This window comes from Ischnura elegans, chromosome 2 (genome assembly GCF_921293095.1).
Source record: "Ischnura elegans chromosome 2, ioIscEleg1.1, whole genome shotgun sequence".
Taxonomy (NCBI): Eukaryota; Metazoa; Arthropoda; class Insecta; order Odonata; family Coenagrionidae; genus Ischnura; species Ischnura elegans.
Genome location: NC_060247.1, coordinates 58,677,893 through 58,700,063, shown reverse-complemented (window position 1 = coordinate 58,700,063; position 22,171 = coordinate 58,677,893). Strand labels below are relative to the sequence as shown.

At 36.7% G+C, this 22,171-nt stretch overlaps 1 protein-coding gene across 1 annotated transcript in view; it reads left to right on the top strand.

The window, feature by feature from the left end:
* The first annotated feature begins 986 nt into the window (after positions 1–986).
* Positions 987–22,171, top strand: part of LOC124153792 (nicastrin) — a 35,871-nt gene continuing 14,686 nt past the window's right edge. The window contains exons 1-9 of the mRNA XM_046527151.1: positions 987–1,094; positions 1,259–1,363; positions 1,454–1,577; positions 1,825–1,943; positions 7,191–7,327; positions 8,630–8,771; positions 17,513–17,738; positions 18,317–18,509; positions 21,476–21,645. Of these exons, the coding sequence (XP_046383107.1) occupies positions 1,031–1,094; positions 1,259–1,363; positions 1,454–1,577; positions 1,825–1,943; positions 7,191–7,327; positions 8,630–8,771; positions 17,513–17,738; positions 18,317–18,509; positions 21,476–21,645 (1,280 nt within the window). The 5' untranslated portion in view covers positions 987–1,030. The remainder of the gene's footprint in view (positions 1,095–1,258; positions 1,364–1,453; positions 1,578–1,824; positions 1,944–7,190; positions 7,328–8,629; positions 8,772–17,512; positions 17,739–18,316; positions 18,510–21,475; positions 21,646–22,171) is intronic.

The following is a 22,171-nucleotide window of genomic DNA, read 5'->3' as shown; positions in this document are numbered from 1 at the left end:
TTAATTGTGAGATAAACTTTTCCATGTTTTTAGTAACGGGTGTTACAGACAAATACACTAAACAAAAACTGCAATTACAGCTAATGGTGTTAAGAAATTACCTTAAATTATGATGTGGAAGCAAAGAAGACTTCACTGGCAATCCATTCACTCATAATAACAATCACTGACTGATATTAAAACAATGAAAAGGTATTGTTAACCTGACCATCATTATTGCTCAACAAAGACAGTGTTGTTCAGTGCTTAGAGAAGCAATAAAAACTTAGAAAAAAAAAACAAAATGTTTTAAAAATATCCATTTTTATGAAGGTTTATGTATTTCTCAAACATTGTACATAATGTATGGTATTAAGTAAAACTAATAATTTTTCACCCTTAGGGTCACTTTAATATGGAATGCATGAGCAGGTAGACCATAGCAAGCCTCTCCCAATCCATGCGTCGAAGTTAAACAAGACCAGGCCATCACGTGAGTCTTCGTAACAATGAATAATATTTTAGTAGTAAAGGAAGATTTTTCGAATTTTCGGTTTAATTCGACATAGACTACGATTAATCATTCTGTACCAGGCTTCCCCCAAGTCATAAAATTAAAATAATTTTATTAAGCAATTTTGATGATGCCCAGCGTATAAAATAAAAAATTAATAACATTATGGAGAAACTTCTATATCGATAAAATCACGTCAATTAAAAAATAGGGACCAACATGCGCTGAATAATATGTTATCATACGTACTTGATTCTTGGAAAAACATTACGAAGTTTATGAATATTATCCACCATATCTTTGTATTTGAACATCCTTGTTCCATGTGAGAGGGAAAACGTTTCTCTAGGGTAAGTTTAACCCACTAATACACAGAAAAATATCGCACTCTCGGACACTGCCATGATTGCCATTTCAAAACGCGCTTGAATGGCGCGCTTGCAGTGTCTCAAATGTTTTGTTTTCATAACAAATGCAGATAGCAGTGCGTGTTTCGTAGTTCATTAGTGCCTTCCCTGGCTGTGTAGATTTACACAAATGGTATTATTGAAAGTGAAAATGTTTTCTTGGACTTATTTAGTGTTTCTAATGTTTATTGGAGGTACTTGAAGTTATCTGTTCTTTTTCATATTTTTTTTCGCTTTTAAGGTGGATAAGTTGCCCGCAACTAATGTTGACAGTTATATCTTGAAGTGTTAATAATTTGATTTTATTCTAATGCATTGTTTGGTTTCACCCAATTTTAATGTATTCCTCTTATTTCAGTTTTAGTTTCAGCGGAAAGAACTAAAGATAAAATGTATGAACCCATCCTTGGTGCCGTAGCCTGCTTTAGAAGATTGAACGGGACTCATCAATTTGGCTGCAGTTGTAAGTAATTTCACCCTTGTGAAAATGATTCATTTTAACGTTGTCTGTCTCTCATTCGTATGCGAGACTAAATAATTGTCTTTTTTACAGCACATCGTTCAGGCAACGTGGGCGTTATTCACATTGTCAATGGGAAGGAAGATTTGGACTGGCTTCTCAATGAAGCCCCAGCCCAGCCTTACACTGCCGTTGTACAGCCAGATATGTTTACTAGGTGAGGTAATCGTAACCAGCGATAGGAATTTCGGGTTATCCTGTAATAGGGTGCATGCTATATTTATTCATTTTCACTGTCCGATTGATGTTTTCCTGTTTATTTTATTATAAGGGGCAGTGTGCTAGAGTAAAGTTGAAGCTACTGAACTAAAAAATGAATATTCATACCAAGAAAGTGAAGGTTTTTTTCTAATTGAAGTGTATTAGAGTTCACAGTCTTGTGTTATGACTCATTCTCTTTGCAGGGATGTGATGCTGAAGCTGAAAGATTCTAGCAAAGTGAATGGTGTTATTTTAATAAATAATCAAACCATTCTTCCTAGGAGCTTTAGTCATGAAGATACATGCCCCAATCGATACTCAGGTGAGTTTTTTTACTCTACGTCCGTAAAATTTGGTACTGTTTATGTTAACGAATGAAACACTGATTACTTATAGTGTTTTACAAGTTACCCATTCAAACTCAAGATATGTTCGTACCTACCCAAGTCATAGTATGCTTTGTTATGATGAAATATTTTATACATTTGATAATGTACTATGGGGGGAAATAATATTTGTATGCTTAATTTATGATGAAGGAAATTGAAGCATATTGCATTGTATTTGTTTTTCTATGCAAGTCAGTGTATCAGCAGTTCGCCTGTGCCAAGCATAATAAGCACCGCTCTCCAGAATGGTGGTGTGGTATAAACATACTATGTTGTTGATCTTAATTTTAATAATTGTATTTGTCGTGGCAACACTTAAGTTGTTTACTTAAACTGTGTTATTCTTGCTGAATAAAACCTTGATTAGGTTTTTACTGAAACTGATATTTTACTACAATTTATTCAGCAAGAATTCTTTAGTAAGATGGAACAGCTTTTAAAGCCAGAAAGATTTTATACTGACCCTTCACATGTGGGTGCTGAATCGAAGTGGAAACACTGGAAAAGAACATTTGCTAATTTCCTGGGCCAAGTGAACAAGGTTTCAGAAGATGGTAAACTGCAATTACTCTGCAATTATGTATCTGCTAACGTCTTTCGGTATATTAGTGACTCAGAAAACTACTCAGATGCCATCAAAATACTAGATTCATTATATATCACAAAACGAAATGAAATATTTGCAAGACACTGCCTAGCATCTAGAACTCAGCAGACGGGTGAATCAGTCGATGAATATCTCCAGGTAATAAAACAAATGAGCAAAGATTGTGAATTTCAAGCAGTAACAGCTGATAAATATAAAGATGAGTACATAAGGGATTCTTTCATACGAGGCCTCAAGAGCTCTCGTATTCGAGAAAGATTACTGGAAAACACCAACGTCACATTAGAGAAGGCCCATGACCAGGCTAGGTCACTTGAGCTGGCTGAGCTACATTCAGCGTCTTATCTGAATACAGCAGATTCAACTCCTGTTGCTGCTGCTGACCATAGAGAAGATAGCCCTGAAGATACTACAACAACATCAGCTGCTTTGGTACGATCTGAAAAATGTTTCTTTTGTGGTAACAAACGGCACCCAAGGGACTCTTGCCCAGCAAAGGATATTATCTGTAGAGGTTGCGGAAAAAAAGGACATTACCAAAAAGTATGTAAATCAAGATTTAAACATTCATCTACAAATTCAACAGCTTCTACGTCGTTTTTGGCTTCTGCAGTAACAGCACCTCTATGCCTTCAAAAATCCATGACTAAGGTATTGATCAATGGAGTGGAACTAAATGCACTTATCGATACTGGAAGTTCTCTTAGTTTCTTGAATGAACGTTTTGTGGAGAGATGCGGAATAGTCGTTAAGCCTTACTCCGGTAAGATAACCATGGCTAATTCTTCTTTGAGTTCTGATGTTACTGGATGTGGTACGCTGACCTTGAAGATTCAGACCTATACATATGCAAATATTAAGGTGTTAATCATGAAAAATCTGTGTGCTGACTTCCTGATTGGGCACGATCTTCTGAAGAGTCACTCATCTGTAGAAATAGAATTCCATGGAGAACAAACACCTCTTAAAATCTGCTCACTAGCTACTGCTCGAGTTCCAGCAGCATCGCTATTTGCCAATCTCACACCAGACTGCAAACCCGTCATAACTAAGTCAAGACGTCACACAGAATCCGACAAAATATTCATCGCTGCTGAAGTGGAAAAATTGCTCAAAGAAGGTGTAATAGAACCTAGTAACTCACCATGGCGTGCTCAAGTTTTTGTAGTTAAGGGAGAAAATCATAAACCTAGGATGGTAGTTGACTACTCACAAACTATTAATAAATTTACAATGCTTGATGCCTACCCTCTCCCAAGAATAGAGGAGTTGGTACGGAATGTATCACAATACAAGATATTCAGCACCATTGACCTCAAGAGTGCCTATCACCAAGTACCTATTCTAGAATCAGATAAGCCATATACTGCTTTTGAAGCTGCTGGAAAACTTTACCAGTTCCGCAGAATTCCTTTCGGGGTAACTAACGGTGTCCCAGCTTTCCAGAGAAACATTGACAGAATTATCAAGGAAGAAAAGCTCAAAGGTACTTTTCCTTATCTAGATGATGTAACAGTTTGCGGCCATGACCAACAGGAACATGACCAAAATTTGGAAAGATTTTTAGGTGCAGTAGAAAAGTATAATCTGACATTAAACCAAGATAAATGTAAATATTCAACTAAATCTGTGAAAATATTAGGATATCTGATCGAAGATAGAGTTATAAAGCCTGATCCGGATAGGCTTGCACCTTTGATGAACCTACCTGTCCCAAATGACATGCCAGCCCTTCAGAGAACCTTAGGTATGTTTGCTCACTATTGCCGATGGATTCCCAAATTTTCAGAGAAGATTCGCCCTTTTCTGGTAAAAGGACCATTCCCGCTGTCTGAAGAAGCTGTGACAACATTCAATTCACTCAAGAAAGATGTAGCAGAGGCATCACTCTCTGCAATAGAAGAAAATACACCTTTTCGAGTAGAAACTGACGCTTCAGAGTTTGCCATTGGGGCCACCCTGAGTCAAGCCGAACGTCCCATTGCCTTTTTCTCTAGGACACTTAATGCAGCTGAGCAAAGACATTCCTCTGTTGAGAAGGAAGCTTATGCTATTGTGGAATCACTGAGGAACTGGAGACACTACCTTATCGGAAGACATTTTGAGGTCATCACTGACCAGAGGTCTGTTGCCTTCATGTTTGATCAGTATCACTCAAGTAAAATAAAGAATGAGAAAATTATGAGATGGCGACTTGAATTAGCTAATTACAAATTCGATATCATTTACCGACCAGGCAACCAAAACACAACTGCAGACACAATGTCGAGGATTACAGCAAGTACCTACTTAGAGGGAAGAATGAACCTCAAAGAACTACATGATGCTTTATGTCATCCGGGTGTAACAAGAATGCACCACTGGGTTAGAGCTAAAAACCTGCCTTACACACTAGAAGAAATTAAAGGAGTGATTAATTCTTGCACCTGCTGCAATGAATTAAAACCTCGATTCTGTAGAAATGAAGGGCAGCTTATAAAGGCAACTTCTCCATTTGAGAGATTAAGCTTAGACTTCAAAGGACCCTTACCTAGCTCATCCAAGAACCGTTTTCTACTGACTATTGTTGATGAATATTCAAGGTTCCCTTTTGCATTTCCTTGTACAGATATTTCGGCATCTACTGTTGTGAGAGTATTGACTATGGTGTTTTCGCTCTTTGGTACACCAGCTTATATACATTCCGACAGAGGAGCTTCGTTCATGTCACATGAACTGAAATCATTTCTCACCTCCTTAGGCGTTGCTACAAGTAGAACTACTGCCTACAGCCCCCAAGGAAATGGTCAGGTCGAAAGATACAATGGAATAATATGGAAGACTGTACTTTTGACCTTAAAGTCAAAAGGGTTAAAGACAGAACAATGGGAAGAAGTGCTTCAGTCAGCACTTCACTCTATTAGATCACTGTTGTGCACCTCAACAAATGCTACCCCACATCAACGTATGTTCACTCATCCCAGAAGATCTTTCAATGGTCGCTCCTTGCCTACATGGTTAACTAAACCAGGTCAAGTTTTAATGAAAAACCATTTGCGGCACAGCAAGTATGACCCGATTGTTCAGGAAGTCGAATTAATAGAGGCAAATCCAGACTATGCATATGTAAAGCTTCCCAATGGGCAAGAATCAAGTGTTTCCATTAGACATTTGGCTCCAAGAGGGGACTTCCCAGTCAAGCTTGACGGACCTCCCTTGAGCCCATCTATTGACTCCGGAGAACTGACATCACAAAACTCCTCATGCGATGAAGAGACAGGGCAAGATAAGGGCATACCTAATTCGAGTAAGAGTGTCTCTGAACAACCCAAGAGTCCATCTCCACAGAAAGGTTCTCCACGTGGACGGCAGCGAAGGCTACCAGCCTATCTAAATGACTACATCAGATACTAATCGATTTTTAGTGGGGGTGAATGTGGTATAAACATACTATGTTGTTGATCTTAATTTTAATAATTGTATTTGTCGTGGCAACACTTAAGTTGTTTACTTGAACTGTGTTATTCTTGCTGAATAAAACCTTGATTAGGTTTTTACTGAAACTGATATTTTACTACAGGTGGCTCTTGAAATGTCTCATTAATGCCTTAGAAGCATTTTAACGTTCTAGGGCTACAGGGTCTGAGGTTGACTCAGAGCAAATCATAGCCTTAGTGTTTGAGAAGATGTACCGTTCAAGAGGAAAGAGAGGAATGTATATAATGTAGGGAATTCTGGCTATAGAGTTAAGTACGATGTTTTAAAGGCAATTCATTAGCCTCATCTTATTTGCCACCATTGTGATGACAAGGGCAAATAATGCTTGAAGCATGCAAGCCTTTAATATTCCGAATCTGAATTGTAATATAAAAAAGGAAGACGATGCAGCAAGTTTTAATTTCCATCATTGTGAGTGAAGCCCAAGAATAATGTGCCATGAGTAAAGCCTGAATCACACGATCATTTTTTCTGCCCTTCGGAGAGGTAGCTTTTCAGAAGCCAAAGAAATGATCATTCTACCCATCATTTTCTGAATCACGCGTTCATTCTCACCCTCCCCTTTCCTTCACTTAGTCCCTCACTAGCGGTATCTACAACTGCCATTCAATTAAAAGCAAGATGTGGCACTACAATCGCTGTTAGTGACCGTGCATTCTGATTGGCTGAAGAATGGTGCAAGATATGGTTTCGGTTACACCAAAAGGGATGTGCTGAGTGATGGAAATTCCATCCCTTGAGCCATTGAAGAAAATTATCACAAAAAATGGTCATTTTTTCTATCGTCCCTTTAGCTGTCCCTCCAAAGGGATGGAAAAAATGATCGTGTGATTCAGGCTTAAGGAAAGTTATTTTTTCACTGATCCATAGTAGCAGCACTCACTTGTCACGGATAATTTTTCCCTCCTTAGTTCATTTTCATAAATAAGGATAATTTTTTTCTGGTTTTCACACCTACGAGTTTTTTATTATGGTGCATTAATGTGCGTACAATTATCTTTGTTGAAATATGTAATCACAAATTATGTAAGATTTACCTATTTAGTATTTATATATAATTTTTTATTTTGTTTTTAAACTACCTTCTCTACGACAGGGTTGTCATCTCTTGAAAGTCAAATATGTAATGATGAAAAACCATGGAATCCTTATGGAACTGGTCTTATGTTGGTGGATTGGGGATTTCCAATATTTTTTGTAAGAGATACAGACAGCATTGAGAAAATATTCAAAGTAAGTATTACTTTGATATAATTTCTGACGTTTACCTCAGTATTTTCTGAGGAGTTGAGGTGGTGGTATTAGAGGTATTTCTCATTATATGTGCAGTAGTAGTATGAGTGGAAGAATCATATTTCATAAATAACCTCAAAAAGTCATGCATTAATGAAACAAATCCAAGCCTTACAAATCTGCTTCCCTTCAGTCTACAAAATGCTATACCATCTGATTCTTAATTGCAGCATACAATTTATTCTGGCCCCTTTACACGAAGCCTCTCAGAGGGATGTTTGAATCGCTACTGCATTCACCTATGTGGTAGAAAGGCAACATTCAGTGTAGTGTTGTAAAAATCAGCCATGTCACCAATGAATCACATGATTGTGTTGGGGAAACACGGACTACCTCTCTGTAAGGCCATGGAGTGGCTTCATGTGAAGGGGACCTAAAGCTCAATGTTCTTTTCTTACCTTCTTTCAGGATTAACTACCTTCATCTGTCTCTATTAAAGGATAATATAATAATACATAATAATGTTTATTCTACACGTAAATACAATTTTTATTAGTATATTTTTATTAGTATAGATTTGGAACCTAGATACCCTATTGGAATTGAGATTCCGATTTGGGTTTACAGACTCCTACATTTGAATGTTTGGGATGTGTTGCTACATATTTGAACAAAGGAGTCTCAATGCTGGCAGTTACAAAAGAAATCCATGTGTTGAACAAACTAATTTGAAATTTCGTACAATTTAATATATGAAAGCATTAAACTAGAACACTGAGATTGCACTAATCTATCTCATTCCATACATCATCTAATCAAATTAGATACATCATTTATGGTGAATAACCAATATCCCTTATATTTATTGGTTTCCTCTCTATTGCACTACCATTTAGATCTATGGATGTTGTTTCTTAATTCTTGGGAATAGTGTTTTTCCATGGTTGTGTGGCCATGCTAGGTTAATGTAGAATATGATTGAAGCTACTTATCCTAAAAAGTTGGATGGGAAGATAGCAGAGCATTAGGATCATATGAATGGGGTACATATAGTATGTATTATACGTGGTCTAAGTTTGTGGAATCTATAATTTTTAGTGTAGTTAAACTGTTGACATCATAATGTATAATGTTTGAGAAAACAATGGTGGTGTAGAAAAACATCTGGTTTTCAAAGTTTTTTCCCTGTTGGTTCAACATGAAATGGGTATACGTAATTTTTTGGAAACTATATAATTTGAGCCATTTAATTTACCTTCTATTTGTTGCAATACTTATTACTGTGGTTATATTATCTTACAGTGTTTTGAAAAGCATAACTCCAACCTTGATGGCCATCTTGGACGTTCCCTTTGTGCAATAGAAACCAATGCATATATGTATGCAGCTGTTGACTCACAAACCTGTGTTAGGAGAAGCTCAATGGTGACCAACTTCAATCCTGGTGAGTCTTTTAATGAAATACCTCATTTTTCGTATTTTCTTCTGTTAGTTTGAATGTTCTGTCCTTGAAGAAAAGGATGATCTTGAAGAAAAATCTGCGATGGCCAATTCTATTAAATGTAGGGTAAAAAATAGTAAAATAAGAACATGTTAGAAGCGCTGTTGAAATTATAACTGATCTTTTAACTTTTTTTGGAAGCTATTTCTTACCAGTTTCTTAGTTTTTAACAGTTTTACTTAATATTCGTATTTTCTGATAACTGTGTCATCTATGTATGTACTTGTTCTTGGGAATTATCATATGGTCGCTATTTGTTGGGATTACTAATGGATTAACTGAGTTTTGTATCAACCCAGTTTGTTATTGCTGTTTTGTAGTAGTAGGGAAGTACTCCAGCCTATCACAAGCTTCTTCAATAAATTCTAGAAGAAGAGAAAGCCAGTCATGTTAGTGTTGCATCATTTTTCATGACAAACGCCTAACAAGTCTGATTTTGTTTTTGATATCATTTTCAGGAATTTAATGTGCATAAATAGAAATTGGCTTAATTGGGAATTCCACTGAAAATGAATGATTATGCGATAAAAAAATATCCTCCACACTGAAAATTTTAGCAAAAGCAGTTCTTCTCTAACCCGCATATCAATTGTAAAATTCCACTTTGAAAATTTTATGGTAATACATATTATGCTCCAAAAGACCCATCGCCATTTTTGCTGATCGTAACGTCAGATTCCAGTAAACAATACGTTTATCTGGTGCCAGTAGACTATTTCTCTCAGTTTTAGAAAAACCTATGTACATATCTTTTAGTACCTTTTTCTCAGAACAATTTATTCTCCAAGCTCTGGATTACTAGTGAATGAGATAGTTGACTTAATATACGTTACATTTCAATTTTGTGGCTTCTCAACTCTGTGCCGAAAAATTTTCATTGCCGAAGAAGAAATACGCGATCATGAATTAGCCTACCTTCATAATGTTCTCAGAATGTGCCTTTACGAAGTAGTAGTCAGCCATTGTGCAATACGCGTGCTGTAAAATATTTATTTCTTTTAAACCTTTTAATAACTATTCACGACTGTTTTTCACACATCCTTCAAGTTATGAATTAGTATTTTTGCAGCTGTTTGTTATCAACGTTGCTGATTGTTATTGCTATGGAACGAATCTGCTTACTTGCATTCTGACGTCACAGGGCATTCTTGTAGGGCGAAAGAATTTAGTAATTTTTGCAACTTTTGAAGCTCTGTAACAGCAATAATTTTGAGAATTATGAAGTCATATTTTGCATATGTTAATAAATTTAATTATCTATGTATGCAAAAAATTACTATTTTAATTTTATGAGAGCATCCCATTGTGGGACTTCAGGTGACTGGAATGTGTCGGCATCATGATCCTTGAAGCTCTGCCTTTAAAAATAGCAAATTCATTATTTTGAAACTAGTGTTGATAGTGGTCATAGAATTTTATTGTCTTATCAGTTATAAGTTCCTTAATGAGCATGATGGATGAGTATAGTACTGAGGTAAGAACAATAGAAATTTTTTTAACTGCCCAAAGCTCAGTGTGGTTTATCAGAGGACATCACCAATGTTTCTAAACAATACTGAATGTTCAAACCTTGGAAACTCATTACAGTAAAACCTCACCTTAACGAACTCCCGCTAAACGAAGAACTCCGTTCAACGAACAAATGCTATTGGTCCGGCCAATTGCCTATGTAAACACATTAGTGAAAAACCCCGATGAACGAACTCCTCTTTTACGAAAACTCCCGATCAACGAAATGAAATTTCGGCGCGATCGAGTGAAATTCACCTCCCAATAACCAATTTTTCCGGTTAAATTTTTATTTTCATATGAATAATTTAATATTCGTAGCGTTGGAGGGCAAATCAGAGACTTCCACTGAATAAGCCAATCAGAATCGTCATTATTAACCGTAACCATAGCCTTCCGTCGTGTGTTTCCGCCGACCCCAACCACGACCACCGATAGACAAGGCCTGAGCGCTGATGCCTTCTAATTGTCTGACGTCACGAGCCGTAGGTTATCAACCACGCCTTCCGACAATGCTTGCAGTTGTTTATATTAATAAGCCATTGCGGTGAAAATGGTGATTGGGTTGTTTAACGCTAAGTTATTTGGAGTTTGAAAGCTTTTGCGATGGTTTTGTGGGCAACAGTATTGAATATAAGTGTTCAAGAAATGGTGTACTAGTTTTGTGTGCCTCTGTGCAAAGGAAAATACACGGAGGAAACGAAAGTGTGCGTTTTCAAATTTCCTATGGACGAAGAGACGAAGAGGAAACGAACCTTGCCATTCCAAGAAAAGACTTCCAGCTGACGAAATATTCCAAGGTGAGTTTTTATCTTTTTCTTTCTATTTGGAAGGCATGATTATTCAGGGAAATGTTAGTATAATGCATTATTGTTACATATGTAAATGTTGATCGTCATTAAAAGTGAATTAAAAAGATATTTGATACAAGCATTGACCGGTAGACGAATTGTTATTGGCTTCTTGAAACAATTCTACTCTCGAGTGTATTTGCAGGTTGATTTCAATATTATTTGCGTTATAGCTTGAATAATTAATGGTTTTAATTATTTCACAGTACTTAAATGTCTTTGAAATTCTCGTATATCAACGCTAAATAGAATACGGCGCTTATCCTCGTGTTCTAAGGTGCGGTTATTAAGAAGAACTTGATTTTTTGAGGGTGTAATGAATAGTTTTTGTTATTAGTTAATTGTGGAAACATGTGAAACACTCGGGGTGAATAAATGGGATACCTACTTGTGTAATAAATATGACCCATGCCTACGATGGCATTTTACATTATTTGTATGTTTACGCATGCATAGGGTAGTATTACTGTTTTAGAAAAGAAGAGTTTTTTGCATTAAGTAGTTCTTACATAGGAAATATGTACTAACTAATCGTGTTAATCTGAGAACGATTGTGTAGAGAGTGAAATCTTAAAGTCTTCGAGAGTGTTAAATGAATGATTCTTCAGCAGTTAATAAATTATGGAAACATGTGAAACGCTCGGGATGAATAAATGGGCTACCAACATGCGAGATAAATATGGCCCATGTCTAAGTTGGTATTTCAGATCAAATATTGTTAATCTAACTACCATTGTGTGCAAAGCGAATTATTTAAGTCTTGTTTACTACACCCTTAAGGTAAACGAAGGTATTCCTCACTTGAAATACAGTTGATTTTCCGTCTACCAATAAAATTATCTCCATTTTTAAGGCATGTATCCGGCATTTTCTGTTTGAAGATGTGCTTCATTAAAGCTCCTACTTCGATGAGAAGTCAGGAAAACTGCTGGCTGTACCATTGAACAGCCCAAAACTGAGGGATTGTGCCATGCCAAGGATCTTCCCTGATTGCCCTGGGTACCTTACCACTTCAGAGCAGACCAGGGATGCACCATCAATGAGGGAACAGTGTCTTGAAAGTGCGACTGTGGAAGCTGCTTTAGCTGATAGTTTGAAAACTCAGGAAGCATATAAGGCTTAGAAAAAGCTAGAAACTCAGAGAGCTCTTTCGGTGAAGCGTAAATTCTCTGGTGAAGATGAATAAGTATTCAGCATTTTGGGATGTGGTCGTGAAGCCGTGTGCTATAATATTAAAGCATTTGGAAGAGTGCTCACCACCTCTTATTACTTACTCATTGTATAAATTCTTAATAATATCAAAGTATACCACTGAAAAAGGGAATTAAAAGCAATAGGCAAATTCACTCCACTTTTTCAAGCCTCTTTCATGCATGAAAAGTACCTATGATGTGTTGGATAGAATTAAAAAACTCCACAAATAATGTAAATATTTATGGCGATATTGTAGCTTTATTGGAAGTTTGCAAAATTAAAGACTCTGTAAATTAATCTTTGAATAACTTTATCAAATCACAAATGTCCCTTGTTCCATAAAAAAGGTAAGTGTTCAAGAAAAGAAGGTAAGTAAGGTGCATCTGTGACATATTTGTATTTTCAGCAATATTTTGTTAGTATCTCCTGAGGCTCATAAATTTGTTCTCAATTCGGTTAAATTGGTTTTCCCACATCCAGTTACTATCAAAAGGCTCTGCTCTTCTTTTAAAGTTGGTCCAATTAATGAGCATGGGTTTCTATCTTAAGTAAAGCACCGAGTATCTCATTACAGAGCCACTAGCGTTATATCACCCGTATGAAGGATGAAGTTCATTTGAAACCCCTTCTTGACTACAAGGGCTGATGTATAGTAGAACCTGCATAACTCCAGCAGTTTAGCTTCTAGTGCTCATGTGTTCGCGGTAGAGAACTTTCTATATTCATTTGAAGATGTTTTCCATAATTTGCCTGTGAGTACTCTGTCAGCTTGCGTTCTAAAAGATATTCTGAAGAAAGTCATCATTGGTCTCGAAAAAGTTGGTCTGGATGTGGTTTGCGTTATAAGTGAAAACAAATCCATCAACAGGAAGGCAGTATCTCTCTTCACCAATCCATCAAGGCTGAGTATAGTTTATCCACATCATTCTCATCATACTTGACCATTACTCTAAAGGCTTGACTCTGTCCATATGTTTAAATGTATTCGCAACAACTGGATCAATAGAAAAACTATTATTTTCCCAACTGAATGCATTATATGCTACATTTCTGTGTTATCAGGTAGGACATGGTATTTTTCCATTCAAAATAATTTCCCCAGGTACTTTAAAGTAGCAAATCCTAGTCACCGTTTCTTAAAAGGTTACAATTCACCCCATTAAGTGCATAAATTGCCATGAAATTATAGTTTGCAGATATGTCTAATCAAAACAATCCCTATGTAATTTAACAGAAGCACAATCTAGTTTTATCCTAATCTTGCGCATGTGTAACAACATAACTTTTTTATTTCATCATCGTTTAATGCAGCGATGCTGAAAAAATAGAAGCCCCGTGAAGGATGTAAAAATCCTATGACTTCTATGTTATAAGTACCGCTGATGCGTAAAAAATGTTTTAGTGAATATAAGACTTTTAATGATATTCTCGAGGTTTCGAATGCATTTGGAAGCAAGCTGTTTCTCTTCAAAGAAGATTTTTCGGCGAAGGCGTTGGTCCATTCGAAACAATTATGTTTCCCGAGGTAGGGATTTACTCTTAACATCATTTAAATGTAAGTACATATGATATTATATAAGGAAAATTGTAGCCGGAGAAATGTCTGTTCACATATCGTTTGGTTTTCTTACGCATTCCCCACCAATCGGCGCTATCAATGGCAGTCTTCGCTACTCCCTCCGTCCGCCTACGACTCGTGACGTCACAATTCAGCGCTCAGGCCTTGTCTCTCGGTGGTCGTGCCCCAACTCGCGGCTCGCGGCGAATTGCGAAAAATGCTAATGCTGACTTTCGTAAATAACTCAATGTCCCAATATTTACACGCTCAAAGATATGATATCTTGAGCTATGTACTTCGATCGCATTCTTTTGACGGTTGTTTAAGATACTTTACAGAATTACAACGCGTAAATTCCGAGAAGCATTTTTTTTTTAACTCGCCGCCATCTTGGATAACTTCTTAACTAAATTACGGATAAAATTTAACTAAATTACGGAAGATACAATGTGCGCGCTAGAAGATGAAAGCCAAAATTTGCATCTCTTAATTATCTTTAATATATGACTCAGTAGTTTCTCTTGTTTCATTCACATTGTTTATTTCAACATCATCTAAAAAATAGGAGAAACTTCTGCATTTGCCGCAATCTTGAATAAAAAATATTCGCACTTAAGACACGAAAGCCAACATTTCCCATTGATCTAGACGTTACTTGAATCGAGTGCTTTATACTAAAGGTCAGTCTCTGTCTGTCGGCGATTGTAGCGATGTCCTAACGTGATGTGAAGCGGTGTTGATTTTCTCCTGAGAAAAAGGTTTGCGACGGCCGTCAATTGTTGCATGAAGAAGACGACACAGTCTAAACATGCCATGTTTAGACTGGGCCAATGGTGATGCCTCACCCCTGTGGTAGCAGCAAAAATCCATGAATGACAGCGGGATTAATTCAGCGGTGGTTGGCGGGAGTTGATGCACTCATGGGGAAAGTAGATTTCTTCCTCGATCGCTGCACGGGCCCGAACATAGGACTAACAATAAAAAATGTGCGTGTTATTTTCTTCCCCCCAACTGCAATAGCTAAGTTGCGACCTCTCGACCGAGGGGTCATTTCTGCGGCAAAGCGGCATTACCGTCGGATTTTAGTGGAGTTTTTGGTTTATCGAATGGATGTAAGGGATCGGCGAAATTGAAGAGGACCATTTTGCAGGTAATGCAAGGGCTTTGCAAAGCTTGGAAGCGTGTCGCACCTGTCACCATATTTAGTTATTTTGCAACAACCGGGTTTGCAGTCAACAGCATCATTATCGTGACTTATTTTACTTCAAGAACTCCTGCATGAGGCCTTCCAAGCTGTTTTCTTATCGGGAGTTGTCAATCCGGTTTGCAGTCAACTGCGACCACGCGATGAAGAGTGATGACGAAAGCCGTGAATCCTGGCAGGGTCTCTCAAAAGTCATGAATATTGAAGGGTCGTTTGATGAGTTCACTAGAATAGACTCAAATTTCGTAATCCGCGAAGCCAGCGAACTGAGGGTTGCAGAATATAATTTCTCGAAAACTCATTTTTCAAAATCGTGACGTATTTTACTTCGAGAACTCCTGCATAGGGCCTTTCAAGATGTTTTCTTATCGGCAGTTGTCTATCCGGAATGCGATGGAAATGATGCTAGTACAATGAATTATTTACGAAGCCCGCGACCGCAAATATTGCTATGGAGTATTCTGGATTCGACTACTATAAAGAAATGCTGCCACCCACTGAGCTTTAATGGGTCGACGAAAGTCGCACTCGCGCCGTTATGGTAGAGCGATCTTAATTTCATGATGAAGCTATAATTGGCGCTGTTACTTTAACTTTATATTAGTAATGGTCAAATCTATCGAATTCTTAATTTTTCAGTGTAAACTTCGCGAATACATGTACTCTATTTCAAATATTGAGAATAAAGGGATGGCCTCGCACTCACCGCTACGTTGCATACATTTTTGAAAACCGATGAAAAAGCACGCGAAGTGATTGAATAATACGAACTGAGGCTTCCTAAATGTGGTCTATTGCCCGCGATTTGCATTGCAGCTGAAGAAATAAGCACTATTTTGAAGTATGCGAAGGTAGAATGAAGATAACGCATGCAGACTTGCTTCAATTTCCGAGCCCCTGGAATGATGCAACGTGCGCATCACCTCCGGGGAACGAACTCCCGATCAACGAAACGGCAAAATTTCGGTCCCTTGAGTTTCGTTTAAGAGAGGTTTTACTGTATATAGAATGTTCACCTCTCTAATTTGTCCATTTTTATCTCCCCTTTCACCAATATTCGCCTAAATATTAAATTTGTCCTAGGCTTAGGGGTTTTGTCATGTGGTAATTTGTTCTAGTCTTGCTGGTATTCCAACCAGTGTTTTTAGGTTGAGTGCTGGTGGGGTTCTTTAGGATGAGTTATGTTGTGGGCACAATTTTTTCTAGCCAGAAGATAATTGGTTGATTTGCTTCTTTCCCACTGAGCTCTCTTCATGAAGCTGTGAAGAATATATTTTACTTATTATCTGACTGATTGACGATTATATATTATCTGACTGATCATATTAATCATTAGATTTCTTGTCTACTTTGATGGCTTTCTTAGTTAGTCTTTGATAGCATTACCTTTCTTAAGCAATATTATTGATATTTTAAATGGAATGTTGTGGCCGCATCCTCTCCAGGCATGTTCCACAATGACAGAGAATTATAACTTTTTTTGCGGTCCTTTTATGATCCAAGTTAAGGTGGATTAAAGTTTTCTGTGGCATTATTTGCTGATGTGATTGATGTATTTAATGGTCGAAAGCTCGCCGTTGCTAATCCCTAATGACTGTCCACCCACGCAAGATCCCTCACCCATATTTTCCAGCACTCAAGCACTAATGACAGTCTCTCCTTTCCTTTTCCCCCTTATCTGCCACCCCGTCTTATCCGCCCCTCATCTTCTTACCTCTTTTTACCTCCCCGAATAAACTTGTTCTTACTTGACATCGTTGCTGATGATATTGTAAAAAGCTAAACCAGTGGTGTTAAAGAATTTACCTGTTGAAGTTTCCTGTACCTATTCTTAAGTGTAGTGAATGTAGCCTGCTGCTCTCAACCTGTAGAATGAGACCACTGTCTAAGATTTAATCATGGTTGGACCACCCCTGCCTTCGCCATTAACAACTGTAACCTCAGTGTCATGCCTATAACCCAATTCTAAAGTTATTGAATTGAACTTTATAATTTTTACACTATAATTTACCTGAAAGGGTTTAACACATACCATCGCACATTTGACATTCTTATTTGGCATACTTTTACTCATGTATTCTGTTGTAGGGACCAGTCTGACCTGTAGGAACCTGTCTAGCATGGTGTCTTTTTAGCAGTTAGGTTTGCATTTATTCTTTTACAAAATACATTACCTGTGTGCAAAATTTCTTTTGCTCAAGAAAATATTATTTGTTGTTTGTGGTATAAATAAATTACAGCCATGTCCATGGAAAAGGAGAATAATTGGAAAGGGTTGTAGGAATTTATAATTTCATCATATGGTTCAAATGCATAAATTCGTGCTTCAGCTCCTGTTACTGACCCGATATTCTTATTTTTATTTTAGTCCGTGTCTGCGATCCTCTTGGAGATCGAAATGTTTGGTCAACCCTGTTTCCCTTGACCCACGAGCCTCAAACAAATTCATCATATATCATTTTGGCTGCACGAATGGATGCCACATCACTGTTTGATGGCATTACACCGGGAGCCAGGAGCCCTGTCAGTGGTCTAGTCACACTTCTCACATCAGCATCATTATTGTCAGCCATGATGAATGAATCTATGCCCAAGTAAGTAATCTTGCTGAGCTGTTTACTATCTTATAGCTTGGTAATACATGTTAGCTTCTATGTTTGGAATGTGTTAATAAGGGAAATGTGATGCATTAATTCTGATTTGATCTTACAGATAGGGCATTGCAAAAATCTAATTTTTTTCTTGAGTTGTGTGAAAACTTGCAAATTTTTAATTTAGTTACAATGCTTTGTTACACATTTAAGTAAACATCTCATTCATCAGTCTATTAATTTCAAATTAACTTCCCATCTGTCATTAATGCAGCAAAGGGAAGTTAACAGAATAAACTTGGAATCGCACACACCTCATTCATAAATTTAGAATCTATTCAATCTATCCATTTAATTTTAGACATTAATTTTGGAGAAATCGTGGAAAAGAAGTGTATGATTAAAGTATTCATAGTTATGCAAAAATGTAGATGAATGCAACAGTAACTTAAAGCTAATATTATGTACTTGATTTCAAATGAATTTCATAATTATTTATGCATAAATTTTCCCTTTCAGTGTGTCCATGTGTTGCCAGTTTTAAATTATCCATGATTAATGTGACTATTCCCTTCTTTCAGTGTTGAGAACAAAAATGTTTTGTTCCTGCTCCTAAATGGAGAATCATATGATTACGTTGGATCAAGCAGACTGGCGTGGGACATGGACAGAGGGGCATTTCCTATCAGGCTTGAGCAAATATCAGCCTTCATAGAGTTGGGACAGTTGTTTTCACCTGAGAGGAACTATTTCATTCATGGAGATGTTGACCGAGTGAGTATATTATTACAATGGAAGCTCGTTTTAGTGAGTATGGCATAAAGCAAGAATTGTGTTAAAACGAGTAATGATGTTATACCCTCAAAAGACGAATGATAAGCATGTAAAAAATATGGATATAGGGAAGCCTATAAATGCCTGCTATGGTATGCACTCGTTATAATGAGGTACGTATATCCCTTCAAAGCAGTACTTAACTTACCAACTTGAAAATTATTGGGTATCACCGATTTTACCTGTGATGGTGAAAGCAATGACTCCAAAAACAGGTGCACAATATTCATTTTACCACTTTCTAAATGTCTAAGCATCACCAATACAATACAATACCCGGTTTGTAAGCACATAGTCCAAGAGAAAGATCCACAACATTAAGGCTAGTGTAGCTAACAAGGGGAATACACGACCTTCGCATCGCCGATCGAGCTCAAATTTTGCGATTCGGTAGTTTATGGGTACAAATGTAAAATGCTGAAGTGAGACGACGCACTTCCCGTAAAATTCCGAGAAAAAAGCAATTAAAAATCGTAAAAAATGAAGGTACGCTATATAAACTGTTTTGAACGCCAATGTTAAACAATTGGGCGACAGCCCAGTGGATACGGTGTCCCACTGTGGAGGTGAAGGTAGCGAGATCGATGCTCGCTCAGGGAACTTTTTTTGTGTTAATTTTTAAGAATTTTATCGTTTAAATTTTTAAAGTTCGTTTTCTTATCTTTGCACTACTATGGAATATATTTTTAAAAGAGTTTTTTTTTAATATTTAAATCAGGAATGCGAATCCCCACGAATCTATTAAAAGTAGAAACTTTTCTCCGTTGACATGTGGTTTCATCAAATTTTCTAAAAAGGTCTCATAAATATTTGTCGTCAGTTTTCCCGATTTTGAGCACGTTACAAACACATTTTTTAATCTTTCGGTCAAATGATCGACATTTCACCACATGTCAACGGAGAAAAGTTTCCCATTTTGTACCCATAAACTACCGAATCGCAAAATTTGAGCTCGATCGGCGATGCGAAGGTCGTGTATTCCCCTTGTAGGTGGGAAGATAAGACTAAGCCTGTGCACCAGGGTGACTTGAAAGTCAGCCTGGTTCAATTAGAGGCAGCACCGAGAGCTAACCAAGGACGTGCACCAGACTGGTAGGCATCTGACTGATTGACACTGAGCCAGAGCTGGGCAGATATTTTGCTCATTACTTGCCTTCATGAGAGCTGTTTATTGTTTATTGCTTACAAGTACATATAATGTTTTGTCATTTGTGGAATACGCACTCTCTCAGATTTGTCCTGCTGCAATTTCCTGTAGTGCTACTGTGTTATTTGTATGCAACTGTTCAGCAAGTGTCTTGAATTTGGTTTATGGTACCGCAAATCAATTTGATGCATCTTACCTATCCCAGATTTTTAGTCAAATCACTACACATCTTGAGATAAGCATGCCTGGATGTGTTGCTTTTAGAAAAGAGTGCCAATATTTATTTAATGATGTTTAATTGGTGAAATAATATACAAATATGTACTCGATTAAGATTAGCATAGTCACTATTACTCTAAAAAATAATGCAGATAGGAAATAATAGCGGTAAGAAGTGAATATGGGTATTGAGGAGCTTCATCTTTCACCTTCAGATGTAATGAGTGCTCCATGTAGTGGGAGATTTTCTAGTTAAACCGAGATTGTATGTATGCATATGATTTTAAAGCTTTGCAAACACCAAATTGTCAACTCCAGTAGAGTTTGAGTGGGTCACAAGTTTTCCTTTTTTCTAGTTATGAGATAATATGCTATATTTTTCATTTGCAGCAAAAATAATAATGATTAGTGTAATTTCATTTCAGAGTAGCTGTGATAGCTTTTGAACTTGTCATTTTCTGGATTACATAGTCATTGTAGCAAATCTTTTCCATCATTTTTGCTCTCCCCTCTTGGTTTACAGATCTCATTCTATTAGAAGAAGCGTAGTATTGCAATCATCTTTTATTATGGCTGTGATTGCCACGTACTGTTTGGTGAAAGAAAAAATACTTGCTCAATGATACAGTTAGTGATGGAAACTCTGAAACATCCCTAAAATATGATAATTTTTAATCAGCTGAGCTCTTGCCTACGAGGGAGGGAAAAATGATGAAAAATGAATGGCACTCTCTCGTCATGTGCAGTGCTGTGCTGACTGATTGTTAGTGTGTATACTTGTAAAGACTGTTGACTCATGAAAAAGTGGTTGGTAAAATTGTTCATTCGAGGTGCACAGGTAAGATTTTTCCGGGGCGTTGCAAATAATTAAATAACAAATGAACTTCACTGTATGTAAGTATTCTCAATAAGCTCAAAAAGCTACTCAACACAATTCTTATCAGCTGATAAAGCAAAATGCTTATAATGCAAAATATGTATGCAAATATGTATTTCATAACTATAGGAATGTTTAGTTTTAGAAGAGTTTGATATTAATATTAACTGTTTTCAACCCATTCATAATCAAGATATGCAAGGGATTAAATAACTAATCATCGAGGGCAATTATTCCCTTTAATAGCCTTAAAATTCTTCCATAGAATTCCAGAAAAAAAGAGAATTGCTTCTTTGAATTAGGGAAGGAGTGAGAAATTATCAAGCCTGATTCGGGTCAATGGTTAACTAATCAAACTCTTTTATATTGTTATTTATTTACATACCTATGAAACTGCACAAAAAAATTCACCTCCACTTCCAACTTTCGTAAAAATTTGGCCTACCTAGTGATGGACTTTTTGCCTGTGTTCAGAGCTGATCCTATTGACCCATTTCACTGGCAAATATACTAAAATGATACCACTTTTGAATTCAATTTGTTGATTTAAAGCCATAAAATTTTAAGGAGTTGTATGTAGTCAGTTTTCCATTATTATTTGAATTACATACATATATTCCATGCATTCTAGCTAACATATTGTTACCTCTGTTATTTTTCTAGTTGGATAACTTCACCAAAATCATTGTTCAACAAGGAAAAGCAATAAATCTGAATTTCATGAATGCCAATGCCACATCGCTTCCACCTGCTTCTCTCCAAATGTTCAAGCACTTTTCAAAAGGCTTGCCTGGACTAGTCTTAGCTGATTTTGCTGACCATTTTACAAACAGGTTAGAATATTGCTATAAGAGTATACAAGATTGATAAAAAGCTTTTCACTTGTGCAGGGTGGTTTAGAATTTGTTCTTCATTATTGTATTTTAATGGGGAATTTATTCATGCTTGCCTTTAGAATTTATAATGCAGAAATTTTCAATATTTATTTTGGAAACAGTATACTTTGATCCTTTTAATGGTCATTTAGGAGTTTAAGAATATAGTTAACATTCTCTGTAACGTTAGTGCATGCATTTAATTTGTAACTGATATTTTTCTATTTGCTTGAGCAAAAGGCAAGCAAATATTTTGTAAGAATTCTTTTCGATTGTAAGAAAGAAAACTGGTTAAGTAACTGGTTGAAGTTGATGGTTTGAGGCATTACTTTATGGAATTTATTCATATTGAATGAAAATTAAACTTATGTTTTTTCCATATAAAATATTTATTAGATCACTACCATGGTTTCAAGGCTCTGCATCATCCTCAGGCCTGCATTATCCATAAGCTAATTAAATATTAGATCAAGCAAAAAAATGC